At 39.1% G+C, this 18,766-nt stretch overlaps 1 protein-coding gene across 1 annotated transcript in view; it reads left to right on the top strand.

The window, feature by feature from the left end:
- WDR70 (WD repeat domain 70) overlaps positions 1 to 18,766 on the top strand; it is a 331,125-nt gene that overhangs the window by 179,674 nt on the left and 132,685 nt on the right. Inside the window, exon 10 of the mRNA XM_019517943.1 lies at positions 3,228 to 3,402. Coding sequence (XP_019373488.1) covers positions 3,228 to 3,402 — 175 coding nt within the window. The remainder of the gene's footprint in view (positions 1 to 3,227; positions 3,403 to 18,766) is intronic.

The raw sequence follows: 18,766 nt of genomic DNA, 5'->3' as shown, positions 1-18,766 counted from the left end.
TTTTTTTTTTTTTTTTTTTTTTTTTCCCCTCAGGATGCTGGGGCCAGGCAGGGCAGTGATGGGAGAGCAGGCTGGGGCTGGGCAGGGCAGGCATTTGGGGGGCTGGGGAAGCGAGCAGGGGATGGGGCCAGGCGGGGCAGTAATCAGGTGGACTTGGGGGGCAGGTGGGGGATGGGGCTGAGCGGGGCAGCAATCTGGGGGGGCTTGGGAAGCAGGTAAGGGATGGGATGGGGCTGATGGGGGTTCCCTCATAGTCCTCTCCCCCCTCCTTCAGCCCCCCTAGTCCCTTGCCCCCTAATTACTGCCACGGAGCCCAGGTCTAGCTCCCTGCAGTTGGCACACTGGCTGTCATGCACAGGCAGGGAGCATGCTTCAACATGGGCTGAGGGCCAACCACAGAGACGCTCTGGTTGGCTACCACGGCTTCTCTGTGGAGGACCTGAGCTTCCAGTTGCTTTGAATGTGCCCTTCCTCGCTTTTTTCCCCCAGGGTATTTTTTGACCCCTGGATATCCAGGGGTCTAACTTTGCCCCTGTGTTGCAAATTTGCAGCGTGGGGAACATTTTTTGTTCTCTTGTCACATTTCAAAGGGCTTTGAGACGCTGCAAGAGGCATGTTCGTGGTCATCTGGACGTACCCGGTGTGGTTAAATGAGAGGGTTTTTGCCAGAAGTGGGTTTGCAATACTGCTCTTTACAAGTGCAACATGGGGTTGTACTTCTCCAACAGAGAAGTACACTTCAGATCACTAGGGGCTGAGTCCTGGAAATCAAGAAAAGTAAGGGTTCACTTTTATTTCTATATCTTTGTATGGACTGAAGAAATGTGGTTGAGCATAGGTATGATCCTGTGAAGTGATGCACTATCTATCAATTTATGGTTTTGTGTGATTTTGAGGGTTTGAAACATTGTGAGATCAATCTTTCTTGTTACTCAGTAATTGTATGCTGATGTGATCAACATAAACTTCTTAAGTACTTTTAAAAAATGAATTGATAGTGCAGCTGCTCCTATATTAAACATCCAAATACTAATAAAATTGAGAAGTGTAATGTCTGATTAAAAAACAGCCATTATGTGAAACATTGCACCCTACTTTTAATGGAATTGAAAATTGCTATTACTTCTGTTTTCGTTCCTTGGTGGTGTTATGTGGGTAAAATAGACACAGTCACCTGATTAAGAGCTGATGTTAATTCTACAATGCAGACATACATTCAGTAGCTACTCCTTCATCATTAGTAGAAAGGCAGTAGAAGAATTTATGGTTACTATTCTTGATATAACTCTGCTCCTTGCTTTTAAATGGTTTACTTTTTACTTTAAGTGTATTGAAGTAAATGAGCCCACCTGATTTTAATCTTCTGAGACCCTTCTTTAGTTTATGAAGCATCTTATTGTGTCATGTTTGACAATAAAAAGCACATTTTTATCATCGTGAATTTCAATATTATTTTGATTTCAGTGCCATACTTTTTAGTGACTCCTGTGCACACCACATAATTAAATTTCTTGTAAAAGTGAAAACAAAAAATGGCATGAAATAAAATATCTTGAGTTACTGACACTCATAATTCTGACTAGAATAGGGGTTGGCAACTTTTTGCCACCATGGGCTTATACCTCCTGGCAATGAGCAGGTAGGTACTGTGCAGGGAATTGATAGGAAAAGGCAGGTGATAGGAGCCTGGGGATGCTTCCCCAGCTGCAGCAGGGAGAGTAAGCTTAAGTTAGGCAATAGACCCTAGGGATGCCTCTTTTGCTGCTGTCGCTGGAGTGCGTTGCTAATTGTCTGAGCTGCCCTGGCGTGGATCCAGTATATTCACAAGCCCGCAGACCATGGGTTGCCAGTTCTAGTAAATGTACAGTGTACAAGAAGATGTTGTTTGGAGAGTCTCTGTAATTGAACTAGACTTGACTAGAACATTTGGAGACCTCCTTCACTTGGTTCTACTGACTTCTTCCTACCATGAATATACTTACCTTTAAATATTATAAGCACCTTCTTGCCTCCAGGGGCAAATGATTTGCTAGTCTGATTTGTTTTACAGTTGTACGTAACCTCTCCCTTTACCGGCTATTTCAGTTTTGTGTCTCGGTGTCCTACTCTTGGAAAATGGCTTCTTTGATAGAGTTGTATTTGTTTTGTTAATACAATCAATGAATCGCTTGCTTTTGAGTCGTAAGTATTGATTATTTGTGTAGTTTAAACAAATCGGGTTGTCCTGAGAATGTCGTGTTTTCTTTCTTTCCAAATGAATGATCTTCTTTGCCTTGCCAAATTCTGAAACACTCTTAGCATTAGATGCCAGAAGAGTTTAGAATTTTTATCTGGAAGGAATTAAACTCTTTAAAAAGACAGAAAACATTTGTCCCTAAGACAGTTTAAAGATTCCACCTGTATCTCTGCCCTCTCTCATTTGTGTGTTTATGTGTAGCTAAGAAACATTGAAAGATCCAGGCATACAATCTTTCTTTAAAAAAAAAAAAAAAAAAAAAAATGTTTATTAAACAGATAATGTGGGAGAAACTCGGTTGTGAAAAAGAATTCTCTATAAATGATTCATTGTAAAACATTTGAGGAACGCCTTAACAACAGAACTCAAAATCTCACTCCAAGTTCAGCTGTATAGAATTGCAATAATATCACAATTAATAGCTATATAAATGTCTTTGTAAGTAAATATGGGTCTGATTAATGAGCAGCTAGCCTGTATTATTGGCATTTCCCAGTTGATATAGCATCAGAATAAGGCAGAAAAATAGCATATTACCTATTTCCACTTAAGTTTGTAGAAGCATTTATGCTTAGTCCTGAGAATTTTAGTAGCTCTAGCAAAGGGCTAAATTTATCTTCCATGGTCTTCAGTAGCAGGTGAGACTGCTGAACATTTTATTTTATATCAGTCTTCGTTTATTTGAATTTTTATGTTTGTATATTGTAAGTGTTGGAGGAATGGGAGTACTGCACCTCTGGGCAATTTGAGAAAATGAGATATAAGGTCAGTTTACAAATTGATTTTTATATATGCTGCTCACTTGACCATCATACTATATTTTATGTTTTAATTTGAAGTCATATAATTTTATTTACATGAAAACAATACCATGCATACTTTAGTTCAGTTATGCTGGAAAATGTCTGCCCAAAGAGACAGTCATTAAGAGAATTTGGTTACTGTGTTTTAATTGTTTGTAAATCAGTTCTTTCTTTGAATTTCTTTCCAGAACCGTGAGAACATGGGATGTTAACAATGAGAAAAAGCACAAAGGTGTGTTTAAACCACGGTCTGTTCAAGGCAAACGGGTGATTCCTACAACTTGCACATACAGCAGAGATGGTAAACTTATTGCAGCTGGCTGCCAGGATGGCTCCATCCAGATCTGGGATAGGAATTTGAATGTAAGTCAAATATACTTTAGCAAGATAAATTGTTAGTTTAGGGTATATACTACATTTTTGAAGCTGTTGAAATCGGTTCTAATGGTTTTTTTATTTGAACTACTTTTTCTGAAAAGCAAGCACTTCATAAATGAGGTTTAGTATTTCCCCTGCTGTTTCACTGCTGCTAACTCAAAGCCTGCTGTCACCTTAGCCCAAATACACACTGGCAGGAAATTGACTAGCTAACAATTTGTTTAAAAAAAAGATTATATGTTTTAAATTTATCCATTTAAATTTAACTCCATGATGATAAAGACATCATTTTCTGTTGCCTCGTATGCCATTAAAAATATGCACATCAGTACTGAATAAATCACCAGTAAGTTATAGGGCTTTGTGTCAAAGCTAATAATTTGTCCAATTGCTGGCTGATGGAGGAAAACAGATTTCAAATGCACAATTGTGGTAATGAACCTTACAAACAAATTGCTTTTCTTGTTGTTCTGAAACATTTAATATGAAAGCAAATCTGAACAGGCATTGATTGTAAATCCCAATACTTCGTAGCTATGCTATGTCCTCAGAAGGATTTAGAAGACACAGAATTCAAAATTTCTTAAAGGTGTGCAAGATAGTGAAATAGATTCAGTTCAGCTGGCCTAAATGTCTCATCTTAGGATGAAACTCCCACCTGGTAACAATTCATGCAATTACAATATAACACAATATATTCAGGATTTATCAGTCTCCATTTTTTTGCATAATGGTGGTACCAAGCCAAGCCAGTTCTAAAGATAGAATTTTTCAAAACAAAGTACCACTGTGCCAATCAAAATGTTATTATGGTTTTTAAATGCAAGGTGAGTAAATACCTTATCTGTACTCTGCCTTGATCTGAGAGCTGTTGCCTATCCTCAGCTCCTTTTGAGTTCATTGTGACAGGTACTAGGCAAAGAAATATAAAATATCAAAAAAGGATCAGTTTGTTTGGAAGATATTGTATTAATTGGTAGAAATAATTACTCTGAGTTAAGTTTATGTTGTAAATCACTGAAAGCATTATAATGGTCATACAATATGATATCTTAATGGAAGAAAAGGGTTTTAGTGAATAATTTTGTATAATCATTCTAGCAACCTATCCAACCACGTTTATCAACAATTTAATTTAGAAAAGGAGAGAGTGCACAATATAGGGACCTCTTCCCACAGTTAAATAAAACTTGATTTCCAAAGGGTATGGGAAAGTATGCTGATATAAAAGAAGGAGAAACCTCCACTGATCACATTCAAAATGCATTCTATATTTTGGATTGTCATATATTTTTTTATTTCTGTTTTTATTTCCACTATAAACCCACTAAAACTTTCTAATGGCATGGAGTTTTTAGAATTCATTCCAAGTGTAAACTTGTTCTAGCAGAACAATAAATTTTTCAGAGACTGGCTTTCATCACCTGTGTATACTATTGCTTTAAACATGTACAGTATTGAAATATTAAGCTTTTTAGTATCGCTTTAACAATAGTGCTAGTGATAGTCTGCTTATTCTTTGTGAACCTTTGTGTGTCTTTATAAGATAACATATTGCAATGATGATCAAGTGCAGCTTATGGTGTGATTGACTAATTTAAAGAGAAATCTTTCTCTCTCTTTTCCAACCAAATGACCTCTTCATAACTACAGGAGACTAAACTAGTTATCTAGAATTAAACAGAAGTCCTTCTGATTTTGGATTTTCCTAAAGAGTAAGATGATTTTTCTCTTCAGTTTTGCTGACATATTTTAAAAAATGCACAAAGCAGCCTTCATTAAAGTAGTCATTCTAATTTCATTCCTGTAGCATACATGACTGAAGCTATTACAGCTCAACACAAAAACATTTCTGTATCACTAAAATCAGATATTTCATTAAGGCAGCCTGATCATATAAATAGATAATGCAGCATAAACAGCCAAATCATTTCGCTAACAATAAAGAAAGAAAAAAAGAACAAAATGTGGAATCCTTGGTTGGGGGGGCGGGGGGCAGCAGAAGGGGAGGAATGATGCTCTCAAATTTTTGTTTCAATTTATACTTTTTGTTGTTAAAGCTATGTAAAGAAGGTCCTGAAGAAGAATTAGAAGGGGGCTGGTGGAACTGAATAATGCAGAGGACATGGGAGGGCACGTACATGCAAGAGAAAAGACACAGGTGTATGTAGAAGGAGAGCAAGAAAATGCCAAGATGGGCACGAATTGGTAGGAAATGAGGTAGGGAAATAGGCAGTTGCAAAAGGGTGAAGAGCCACGAGGTAGGGAAAACCAGTATGCATTTGGTACACAAATATAGAAGAGAGATGGGTTTTCTGATTTTTAGAAGTTTTTTTTAGTGCCCCTGTTCATCATGCATCCTTTGACTTGGAACAGCCTATATGCTTTGACAATGTATGCTATATTACAGTGAAACCTTTTCAAAGCAGAAATTTGTGAAAAATATCCTTATTGGTTATTAACAAAAGCATTGTCAAACTGGACAAATGCTTGTGATAAAGCCTCACATTTGATCAGTTAAGAACTGTGTCAGTGAGCACCTGGGCCCATTGTGAATTAATGGGATTTACAAGACTGAGGTTGGAAACTAACACCATCATTCCTTCATAGGACTGTCATGACCACATAAAGGAGAGGCTAGGGGTGGGAGAAGTCCTTTCCTGTACCAGACTTTAGGGCCACCCTGCCATCCATGGAGATATTGTCCTAATACTAGTCACCAGTTTAGGCACTGTTTCCAATCTGTGAACAAATGAGCACCATAATAAAGTAGATTCTAAAATATCTATAGCATTTTGGCTACAGTTCAGAGCCACATAAACATTTGATCTACCTGTATTATTTTACATTTTTATTCATTGAAATTATTTTCTGAAATTGATAATTCCCTGCCTTAATTGCACATCTTCTCTGCCTGTTCCTTATTCCTAGACATGGTTGCCATTTTATTATAAGCTAGGGCCATAAATTATAGTCTTAAGGTACTTTTCAAATTGCAGTGTGGTGTCTAGCAATTGATTTTTGGTGTGTGATCAATTTCTCTTTTTTACTTCTTACTAACACCACAAATCCATGAAAGTTTCATTCAGTTTTCTGTTTCTGTTGTTTTTTTGGTGCAGTTCCAAATCTCCCAGCTGTATGTATTGAGAGTAAAAATGCTTTGGAGGAATGCTTTTTTTGTTTTTTTTTGGTTTTTTTGGTTTTTTTTGTCTTTATGAAACAGACATTGGTATCTTGCTTCTAAAACTGAATTTAGCCAAATGCACTTCAACAGTCTTGCTTTTCTTCAAACTTCCTCAATATGATTATGATCCATTGTAATCACCTGCCGTAGGGTTTTTTTCACTTTTTCATAAATCTGTGTTTTCTCATTTACAGAATCTTGACTGTGTGTGATTTTTCCTTAAGGTTCATGCTCATATATGCACGTACAATGCAAATTAGCAAAAATATTTGTCACCTCCTTAGAAATATTTTAACAGTGTTACCTAGTTAAAAACTACTGATGCAAAGAACATAAAAAGCAGCTTCACTCAGACTTGCAATAATGAGTGAACGATAGTCTGATATAGTCGGTTATACAATGGCATGTTGAAATAGTCTGAGAATTGAAGGAGGGGATTAGACAAATGGAGGGAGGACATGAAAACATGCAGAGAGATGTAATGAGATGGGGAAAGACCTTGATGATCCTATTGCTTGTCTTAACACAGCTGTGAAAGCACTTGGTCACTTGGAATAGTAGTAATGCTCTGATTTACTATACACTTCAAAAGGTGGCTAGCCAAAGCAAATACAGGACAAAGCTCAAAATATTCTGCTGAACAATCTCATCTATGTCACAAGTTTTAACAGTGGGAATAAAGTGAATCCAGACATTCTGAATTGTCTCTGTCCCCATTTTTCAATTAAGAAAAATACCTCCCTCTCAGATATGTTACAAGGGTAGCTTCATGTTTGTAAAGGATTTTGAGATACCTAAGGGATAGGGGAAAAAGTACTGTGTTTTTGCTAATAAAGCAAGATTTCTTACATCACTCTTCTGACTTTTCAGTCCCTTTTCCATTCAGTCCTTAACTGATCAATTTTAAGAATCTATTAAGATGCTCTTCCTTGAATATGTAAAGCAACTTTTCTATGCAGTGAACACAATAAGTAAATCCTGTTTTTCAATTTCAGTCTTGTTTTGTCAGCTTATAAGGTAAATAGTGGTTAATCATGAACTAAATAGTAAATATTTGCTTTTCATCAGCTCAGTTTAGCAATATCATTTTTACATAAAATAACATTGAATAAAAAATGTGTGACATCTTACTATTCTCTGGATAATATTTCTTATTTAACATGATTCATTGGTGATGGACTGATTGATTGATGAACCTAGTGATTACTTTTTATTGTTTTTAACTTTGTCTCATAGAAAGACTTACAGTTGGTGATTATATTTAATTCCATTTATTTTTCAGCTCTTTCTCAAAAGCAGGTGCCTACTATGAAATGACAGCTGTTACTCAGCTACTGTTTTATTTCATTTCTGTTCATTTTTGAAGCTGCAGTTTGATTTAAAATAACAATATTAGATTTTATGTATTTGGATCAGTTATAAATTGCTTAGCCCAAGCGCTATAAGTGATTTTACAGTATTTCAAATGTACAATGGCAGTGAAACCCAACAGTATCCAAATAGACTGCCTACGTTAATATTACCAAAAGTGAGGTAATACAGTAAACCCCACAACCAGTTGGCAAGAGTCCTTAATCTACTCCATCCTCAAAGACCTGTAGGGAAGACAAGAGAGGGGTGCTAATATATGCATTGAAATTTAGCAGATCTAGGATCTTTACCTTTCTTTTACTAAGGCTCATCTTAAAAGTATTTTCTAATTCTTGAATTATTTATAGAAGTACGCTGAATATAGTTCTGCATATAGTTTTAGCTTGAAAGGTTTTTGAAATCTTTAAGCTTTTACTGGAACATGACATCAGGAAAAAATGTGATCAGAACTTCTGTTTTCAGCTCTGAAAAGTTTTATAAATGAAGTCATTTTGAAGAGAGGCTGCACAATAAAAAGCAATACTTCTAGGTTATATCATCTATACAAGCTTTATGACACCATTCTTTATTTTATTTTATTTTTTTTTGGCTTAAATAATGTCATCTTTATGCTTTAAATTTGGAATACGAATCCAGATCTCTTTTGGAAATATTTTTTGTAAACTTTATCTTGCTGTCTTATTAATGGATTTTACAGCTGATGTTACCAGATAGTACAGTAAAAGCTAATGGAAAGATCTGAGATTTGTTGCAAATATTTGAAAGTTGTAACTATTTACTGTTAGAGTTTATTTTTGCACAGTTGAAGGGATGCTCTTTTAATTTACAAAGCATATAGAAAACATAATTCAGTGCTAGATCGATAAAATGCCCATACCCAATTGTAACCTTTAAGAAAGCTTTGTTGTTTGGCTAATATCAACTGAGGTAGTGGAACATTGTACAGATTTGGGTGATACTGTAGTTTTCTGATGGTTTAAAAATCTGACTAGCATGAAAAGAGTTTACCCTGCACTTTGGATAGTTAATAATCATTTTTGCTCCCCCTTTCCCTCCTTCCCTCTCCCCAAGCTTTGGAAGGAAGAAGGGACTATTTTTTTTGTTTTGTGTGAGTGCATGAGCATGTATGTGTGTATGTATGTATGTATGCTTTTTCTTTTATAGATTTAGGTTTTTCTTAACATCAGTCTTCCATAATTTCTTAATAGGGAAAATAACTAGAAATAATTAAGAGTATTTACAAATAACTAGACTTCTGAACAAATAAGTCATTGTGCAGAGTATCATTACCACAGAGAAGCATTAGGTGAATCTCCTAATTTCCCCCAAGCACATAACAAATTTAATGGAGTCTTGGAGGCTTTGAAGAGGGCAGTCTGGCTACATCTGGAAATTTCTTGTATAAATATAAGATGAAAGACTTCCAAATATACTATATTTCCCTTTCAAACTCAAGGTAAGTTTTCCATATCCATAATATCCCATACTTTCATTCCATGCACATATGTGCCAGACCTCTGATCCAGAAACTAGAAATCACACGCTAGCTTGCCAGGAGCAAATATTAACAGATACATATATTATTCTTTTTTGTATACGTCTGGTTCAGTCAGTACATCACAATCTGTACCCTGAAACTAACAGCGTATGATTGTCAGTCTTTTCCCTTCTGCTAAGATAAAATGTGCACTGCTGTATTTCTAAGTGCATTTCTCTCTTATGTAATAAACAGTTTACAGAAAGAAGCTATCTGACTGTTCACACTAGTTACAGTGATGAGAGGCAGTTCTAAATTTCAAGGTCTTTCACCCCGATGAAAATAGCAAGAAGGATTCTTCTTTGGAGCAGTGTATAATTAAAAGAAAAGAGCTACCTCACAGTGTTATGCGTCCTTTGGTGTACTTTTCAGAGAGAAAATATGTACTACAGAAGATGTTGGGGAGTGAAAGGTTTTTTTGGAAAATGTAGTGGAGGTGCACCAATACATAATTCCCATATTGTAACAGGACTGATAAAAGGAAAATTGCCATTATCAGCAGTTGACTTCTTTTGGCCAATATCACTGATATATGCCGCATGCATGCACGCAGCCGCAGCATTCACGTAGCCAGGAGCACAGCCTCGCAGTGTGAAGAGTAGTGTCTGGCTGGTAAGTCTGTTTGGGGGGGGGGGGGCTGACCAAGGCCCCTGTGGTGAGGGAGGGAATGGGGCTGGGGCTGGGGCAGAGGCAGGCACTGCACAGTCTGGGTGAGACATGGAACGGAGCCACAAGTGGCTTGTCCAGGGTTGATGTGGGGAGGGAGAGGCAGCTCCCATTGTTGTACACACCCCAAGAGGGCATGGGGAGGCATGTGCCCCCCAGATCTGCATGCATAGCAAGGGTAAGCTGCTGTTGCAGGCTGGGGTCATGGGTGGCGCTGGGCTTTTCCTGGCGGGGTGGTTGGGCTGGGGTTGCGTTTGGGGCAGGCATTGGCAGTGCTATGATGGGGGCTTATGAGGGGGGATACAGCCACTCCAAAATTTGCTGTAGCTTCCACTCCCAGCACCACTGTCACTGGCCCCAAGCACATCCTGGCCCAGCCCCCTGCCAGGAAGAGGCCAGCACTGGCCCCAGCCTACAGTGACAGCCTGCCCTTGCCTTGCTTACAAATCGGGGGGGGGGGAGCACACATCCCCATGCGCTCCCGGGGTGTGTACAGCAGTGAGAGCTGCCCCCCCCACACCCTCCAGATGTGGCATGGCTCCATCCTGTGCCCCACCCTGCCCCAGCACCAGCCCCACTCCCTCCCTCACCGCAGTGGGCCTGGTCTGCCCCCTCCCCACTCCGCTTCCTTCTGCCCTCTCTCCTTCCCCCACAAGACTTACCAGCTGGACACTGCTTTCCATGCTGCCTGGCTGCATATCGGCAATCGGATCAGTATCAGCTGATATGGCTTGTTAAAAAACAGCCATTGGTATCAGCACAAAAAATCTCTATCTGTGCACCCCTAAAATTTGTGTGTGTATAAAAAATAAAAACAGCCCTATTAAACAGAGCATAATGATATTATTTATATAATACTAACAATTATAAAATATAGCAGGTTAGATTGAGAGCCTTATCCATGCAAATACCAATGGTCTTTAAATATTTAGCTCAGTGGTGCTCAACCTCTGGTCTATGGGACAAATCTGGTCTATGGAGTCATATCTTCCAGTCCCACTTGTGGTAAATGCTCCCAAAGCTATTGCAGTTAACTCTGCCATCACTCCCCTGCTGTCAAATTTTGGGGGAGGCCCTCATTCTGGGTTATATATCCATGTAATGGCCAGATTCAGCACACAAAGTCACACTGGGACACCAGAACGCATCTGCAGTGTGACCTTGCACTGGATCTGTCCCAGTGACCTACCCTGTGCCACTGATCCAGCACATGGGGCCAGTAAAGTTGAAGACCACTATTTTAGTCTGTTGTTAGTTTGTATTTTTTATAAGCTGAGGAAGATGAGAACTGTGCCTATTATAATCAGAAGTACAAAGTGAAAAACAGAGCTTCTAAATTTAGTTCTAACAAGACGATGGGTCTCAGAGGTGGTCTTCCCAGAGTGAAGATTTCTAGTTACTCTAGTGTATATACCACTGAAACAAGCAAAGCATGTTACTAGTGCTAGAGCATGGAAGGATCTATAAATTTAGAAAAAGAATTTTATATTTGGCATCTGCAATAGGAAGCTAATTTAGGATATGAATGTTATTCATTGAAGTTCAAAATTTGTTGCTATTTCAAGACAAGTGAGGGGATGGACAACACGCTAGTATTTGTAAATTTAATAAAAACAAAGAGAAACACATTGTTTGTAACTTCCCTGGTGTCAAATTTGCTTTATTACAAAGAATCCTAGAATTCATGTAACTCGAAATATTCAGAGCAATAAAATAGTTCTAATCTGATCATCTGGATTTGTGTAGATCCTAGCAAGGAAGCTGTTAAATGAATTATTTTAAATTTTTGGAGCTTTCGAAACATAACATTTCTTAGGAAAAAAGAGTTGTATTTCGAGAACAACCTTATTGAAGAGTGAGAGCTAGCACTAACTAGGGGCTGATTTTTACTTTTACACATTTGTTTCCTTACATGTTTGAGAAAACTTTACCTCTCTGAACTTCATTTTAGATGTCCTATAACAGGAGTTAGCAATGCTTTTGGGCAGCGTGCCAAAAACACCTGAACCTCGACTTGTTGGTGTGCCAGGGGTGGATGGCGGGGGAGCTGCAAGGGGCCAGATCCTTGTTGTGGCAGAGCAGCCTCAGCCCCTTCCCTGCTGTCTGCCCTGAGGCTGGCATGCACCTATCACCAGCAACAAGCCAGGCCAGGGCTCCACAGACCTTGGTGCAGGTCATTTCAGCCTCCCTACTGCCTGCTGTGAGCAGCCTAGGCTCTGGCAGGGGCCTGCCCAGAGCCTGGGGCCATGGCCCTGTCCCTCCCCCCACCATCTGCGTGGAGGTGTGCGCGCAAAACAAAATGTTTTGCGGGTCACACTCTAGTATGTATGCTGGGGGGTTGCCAACCCCTGTACTATAATGTATAACTGCTATATTTATTCAGATATGATGACCCTGAAGATTATAACATGCTTATGAGATGACCTCCCAATAATTAGGTTCTATACATGGGAAATTCATTAATTTGTTATAATTTTCCAGGTATAAAATCTAATTATTGCAGGTTTTCTTTGATTTTTGCCCCCCTCCCATTGCTACAGCAGGGAAAATTTGGGGGGCTGAGGGCAGTCCCTTCCTTGCTGTCAGACCCTGCTTTCCTTGAGCATATGAAAGTGAAAAGCAAATTTGAAAACACCAACATAGTAATAAACATACCTGTAGTAACTTGCATATAGGGAAATTACTACAGGTACCCTTAGACTTAGTTCATCTAGAATTTATGAAGTTAACTTCTTTTCAAACGGCTGCAAATTTTGGTACACATACTCCATAAGCACTTTTTTAATCGGCACTTCTGTACCTACTTTTATAGAGTACAAACTATGCAGGACGTTAGTCCAAAGCCAAAAGGTTCATGGTTTACAGTTCATGACATACAGTTCATTTGGGCTAGTTCCCAGCAGACAACAGCATTTCAAGCCAGGGTGACCCCACAGCTCAGCACTGCTGTATGTGTGTGTACCCCAGCTATCCCCCACAGGATTAATGTTTAATTAGCCCCACTTGTGACTGGAACTAGGTGCTTTTGTCATGAGTCCTGGGATCCTCCAAAAATGTATATGCAGATGAGGTACAGGGCAACCTGGTCCAGCTCCATCTGGAGGGAAGGGCCACACTAATCATATGTGATGGGCTGAGAGGAGGGGTGATGGAGGGATTTTGGGTAAACAGTTTCAGGCCCAACAGTTTACTTTTAAAGGTAGCTAAAATGCAGGGTTCATTGGAAATGGGAGTGCAGAGGAGGTCTAAATGTATTCAGTGTAGTGGTTCACCATGTCTTGAAAAGAAGTTGGGGTATAAGGGTACTGAACGCAATGGGCACTACCATATATTTTATTTGCATGCCTTATTACTAATCTGTCCCTGTGGTAGGTTCCCGTCAATACATTTTCTCCATATGGTCATGTGTTTTATAGTCATGCTCAGTGTTGGCTGTGCTTAATCAACATTATAGTTTGTTTCCATTGCTAAGCATATGCTGCTTTTGGCAGCAGCTGAATGATAAACAATGTATTTAGTGACGTTTCCTTGTATGTGAATGTAAGATGGGCCTTTTTGCGTGCATGTTGATTTGGGGGGAGGAATCTCATCTTGTATTCAAGCAAATACGGTAAACCTCTTAAATTTTGGTAACCCTCCCAATTTAGGTGTAATACGATATTACAGGAAGCTCTTTTGTAGTCAGTTCATAGGTCAGTTTATCTGTCTTTTTGCATCTTTGGTGAAGAAGGTGAATTTGATAAATAAACATTTGTGTTAAGGTAGAGCTGGCTGAGAGATTTTTTACCAATACCAAAAAAATAAATAAATAAAAAGGACCATTATAGGAGCTTTGTCAAAAATTATGTTAATTTAAAGTGAATGGTTGTTATTTAATTTGTTGTTGGCAATTTTTAAAAAACAAAACTTAAAAAGAAATGGATTTCATTTTTTCTTCTTTTCATTCTTTTTGCCACAATGCAAAACAGTAAACAAGATTTTTTTATTGTATTCTTTTGTGCTTTTTTAGTCTAACAGTAATTTTTTTCAACTTGAAAGTTATGTAACCAATGGGAAAATGAAATACTACTTTTGATAAAGGAGATTTAATACTGAAGGGACAGATTATCATCTAACTGCTAACTCTGGACATCTTGCATCTTCCTCTGGGGTATGTGTTTGTGTTGCTGGCCCCTCAAACTAGATAATGGACTCAGCAAACCTTGACTTTAATGCTTAATTGCAGTTCCTGGATTTTTATGTAATATAGAAGACTGCAAGTGTTAGTATGGTAAAATAGAAAACTTGGCGGAGAAAAACCATGAATATAATTAATTTTTCATTTTAATTTTACTCATTATTTTACAAATGTAGAAAAGTAGGACTAGAAGAAGAACCAAATTTACATTTTTTAGAAAAATGTGAACGTGTGCTCAGTTCTGTGAAGAAAAATGTAAATGTAATCATTTTAATTAAAAAATGAATAACTTAAAAGGTCAGAAGTTGAGAAGCTGTAAAAAGTGAAGATGAGCTATGATAAATCATAGCTCTTACACAATACTCTTGTCCAGAAAAAAAACACAGTTAAGAGGAAAACATTATGTAAAGGGAGGTAATTTCTCTTTGTTTTTAAAAGAGAACTAACACTTTTTTTTGCATATCACATTCCCTCAAATAAAATACCCTGTTTTTTGGGAAGGCAGAATGAGGACAAAAATATTCCAATTATGGCTACAAAGAGCAGGGACAGAGCCTGATCTTCAGATGATTCACCCTCCCGTTACCGCTCAGGTAAAAGCTACAGAATTAATCCTTAGAAGGACTCAGATTATAATGATCCATGAAGTCAGTTAACTCCCTCAGCACTGTCTAAATACAGTTGCCACTACTGTTTCTGAGCAGTTGGTTTTAAACTTTAAGTGAAGCAGGAGTTAAGGTGAAGTGTAACTGCAGCCTCCCCCTCTTCCCAAGATCTGCTCCTGTTGGACTCTATCCCATCGTCCATGCAGCTACTGGAGGGAAGAGAAACACTAGCCATCTTACAGCATCTCTCTATGCTTCTGTTTGGGGCAAAAAATCAACTTCCCTGCTTACAACATGCAACACAATTTTGGAAGGCAGATTTTCAGGGCAAAGTGCATTTGGACAGATTTGATCTCAAAGAAATGCTTAGAAAGTTAGCTTTTTATGCAGCACCCAACCTCAACACCTCAAGAGCAGCTAATTGGAGCTTTTTCATGATTTAAGATTTAGTTAAATATTAATTTTTTACAGAAAACTCATTAATTAGATTAGAAACTCAAATTGGTGTGGGTCACATTGTTTTGTGATAAACCTTTGTTAAAGGTATTTGGATTATAGTAGGGGTAAATTTGCTCCAGTGTTTTGACCCATAAGCGTAATGACTGAATATTTTATGAGGTGCTTATGTATCAATAATAATACCAGTCTTTGTCTTCACATCACTTTATGGGTATCACTTTATTAAAAGTAGCAATACTGAAATATTGATGTGACCATTTTATAAATGATGAAACAAGCCCAAAGGAATTATATAACTTGTCTGTGATCACTAAAAAGAGCACTTTTCACAGTTTCAATTGAAATTTAGCAGTTTATAGCTTTTTAAGCCTGTGCTCAGTCTAAATAGACATTTGTCTTGCTATCAACACAAACATATCATTTGAAAATTACTTGCATTAAAAAAAACCTCTTTAGTTTGACAGTCTTTACTGAATCTCTTTGAATTTTAATTATAAAACCCATAATCAAAATATAAGTATAGCAGAGACCTCAGATCATCATACCTCAATTTGTTCTTGGTTAAGTGAAAAAGAATTCTTGTTCATGATATATGTATTACATAAAGCTTGTTTTCAACAGATGTTGATACTAAACAGTTAGTGGAGAGGGTGGTGAAAGAGGCGGAGCATTCTCCAGCTGTGTTTTATTTAATGTATGACTGCAGTGATACTACACAGACTGAAACCAGATATATCCATGGAACAGCTGCTTTCCTTGAACAAGGTTAAATTTCTCATGAGATAGAGAAATAGGTTTGGATTTAGCTTTATATATGTAGTATTATTTGTAAATACATATGCAATGTATTTGTATAGTATTGTATAGTATTTGTATTTGTGTATATATATAGTATTATTTGTAAATACATATGCATAGAATTGTGCATATTTGTAAAATATAAATTGTAAGTGGATTCTAATTTATTTAGTCCGATGCCTGATTTTTTTTTATTAATCTTTCTAATTATGTATAATAACTCATGCCACCTTCTTTTTAGTAAGGCACAGCATATAATTTTCATTCTTATTAAACTATGTAATATGTTTACATATTTTCTATGTAATATAGAAATTTGCTTCAAATATATCCGGTTGCCATTTAAATTTAAATTTTTCCTATATGTTTATCACCTCTAAACTGGTTTTCCACTCTGTTGGGGTTCCAAGTACTTAACTAGCTTCAGTATTAATATACTTCCCCATATATGTTGCATTAACTTTGTGGTGATATGGCTAAGGGTTTCAGAAATAGGAGGTTAACAGTAGACTTGACTTTTTTTTCTAAAGGCTATGGTTACCTAGGAACTCCTACTGTAGTCAGTAGTGTGGTAGGAGTTCCTAGGTGAGCATAGCCTTTGGAAAAAAAAGTCAAGTCTACCTTAAAGCTCCTATTTTTTTTAAATCCACCGTTGCCCTGCTTAGCTGACTTGGGCAGGTAGGAGCCAGGGCTGTGAGCCACACCAGGACTGTCAGCCCAGCCACTCAGCATTGGGGGAAGAAGAAGCCACCACCCTGTGGACCCAGCCCCAGACCCCCCCCCCCCGGCCCAAACAGGTACAGCTGTGGGGCGGTGGGCAGGGAGACTCTGCTTCCCCACATCCTTTGGCATTGCCCAGTTCATCTTACACTCTGCATAGCTCTCAGCCCTGATTGGGCTGAACCTTGGTTCAACCTTGATTGAACTCTCATACAAAGAATGTGTCATAACAACAAAAACAAAGGTGAACACTCGGAACAACATTCTGTATAAGCCCACCAACTCGAAATGGGGAGCTAGCCCCTTAACCATCCTAACTACTGCTCTGGTTCTCAGCCTCTCCTCTGCTAAGTATGCATGCCCTGTGTAACAGGGTTCTCATTGAGACCCTGTTAAGGAAAAGGGGGCAGCTGGAAATAATTACACCATGAGGAGGGCGGGCCCCTGGCCCTAAGGAGCCAATGGCAGCTAAACCCCAGATGATAAAAAGGAGAGGAAGAAGAGGAAGGGTGCCTTCGGGCACCACAGAGAAAGAGAGAGGAGCTGCGAGAGACCCCCCAGAAAGAAGGATCTGGGAAGAGAGACCCTGGCGCAGGATCAGAGGGATCCTGGAACCCAGATTTCGCCTTATCTTGCCTTGACTCCACCAGAGCAGTGGTGAGTGCAGGGAGAAGCGGGGCCGTGCCTCGTGCTGGAGCCGCGGCCGGCATTAAAGATCAGGGACGCTATGTTGAGCCAGAGGGGCAGCGGGAGGGATTACCCCCTGCCTAGACCCCTGAAGAGTCCGGGTGACTCCAGGACCCCGAGGGAAAAGGGGTACTGAGAGCTGAGCAAGCAAGCCCCGACCGTGGGAGAGCCGCGGAGCCTGCACGCTGAAGCCGCTTGGCAAAAGAAGACAAGCGGCGTTTGTAACAAGCTGCTAATTAGTCAATTAGCGGTGGGAATTGAACAAAAGGAAACTTTCCTTGTTTTTTCTTTTTACTTTATTTCAATTATGGCAGGGAGCAGGCTAGGACTCAGGTAAGACAGAAGCCCGGAGACTCCCTTCGCTGGGCAGGAGATGAAGAAGGGACCCGGTGGACCTTGATCCTTCAATGCCGACACAAGCAAGTCAGCATACTACCGCACTTAATGCCCTAAGTAAGGGGCTGGAGATCCTCTGCTGAGTACAGAGGGTGACCCAGCTGAGATTCAGGATTAACCCTTCGGACTGTGATTCACCCCTCCCCCCCCTTTTTTAGAGGGGAATTCCCTGTTAAACCTGTAAACCACTGAATAAAAGCTGAAAGGAGAAAACCAAGTTATTCCAGCGTGGTGCTTCCTGTGGGTACTTCCTCTGGTAACAATCACTTCCTCCCCATTTTATTTCTTTAAGATCCAAGTCGTGGCAGGTGGGAAACACAAGGAAAGAGGGGGTGCTCCACAGACATGCTGACACCCTGTATGGGAGAGATCCATACACACTAAGTGCCTTGACCCCTATCTGAACACTAGCTGTCAGTGCATCATAGGATGTCTGAAGCTTACCTACCTAAGCAGTGTGTACCTGTTAATTGGCATTGTTCTTCCTGACATCAGAAAAGCAGTGGCCAGCAAGATAGGATGATTGAAGCGAACTGAAGATGTGGCACCTGCTGCATCCCACAGCACACACACATCTGAAGTTATGCAGAAGCTTTATCACCAGCACCCAACCTCTCATTGCCAGATCCCAGGAAACATAAATACAGGTGTAGAGCAGAGGCTGAAGAAAATACCTGACAGCGGATAAATGGACTCTTCAGCAGCTGAGTCCTTACTGCTGGGGGCTGACGAACCATGGAGAAGGTGTC

Source organism: Gavialis gangeticus, unplaced genomic scaffold (genome assembly GCF_001723915.1).
Source record: "Gavialis gangeticus isolate Ggan-Ray unplaced genomic scaffold, GavGan_comp1, whole genome shotgun sequence".
NCBI classification, from domain to species: domain Eukaryota; kingdom Metazoa; phylum Chordata; order Crocodylia; family Gavialidae; genus Gavialis; species Gavialis gangeticus.
This window is presented reverse-complemented; position numbering and strand designations above follow the sequence as displayed.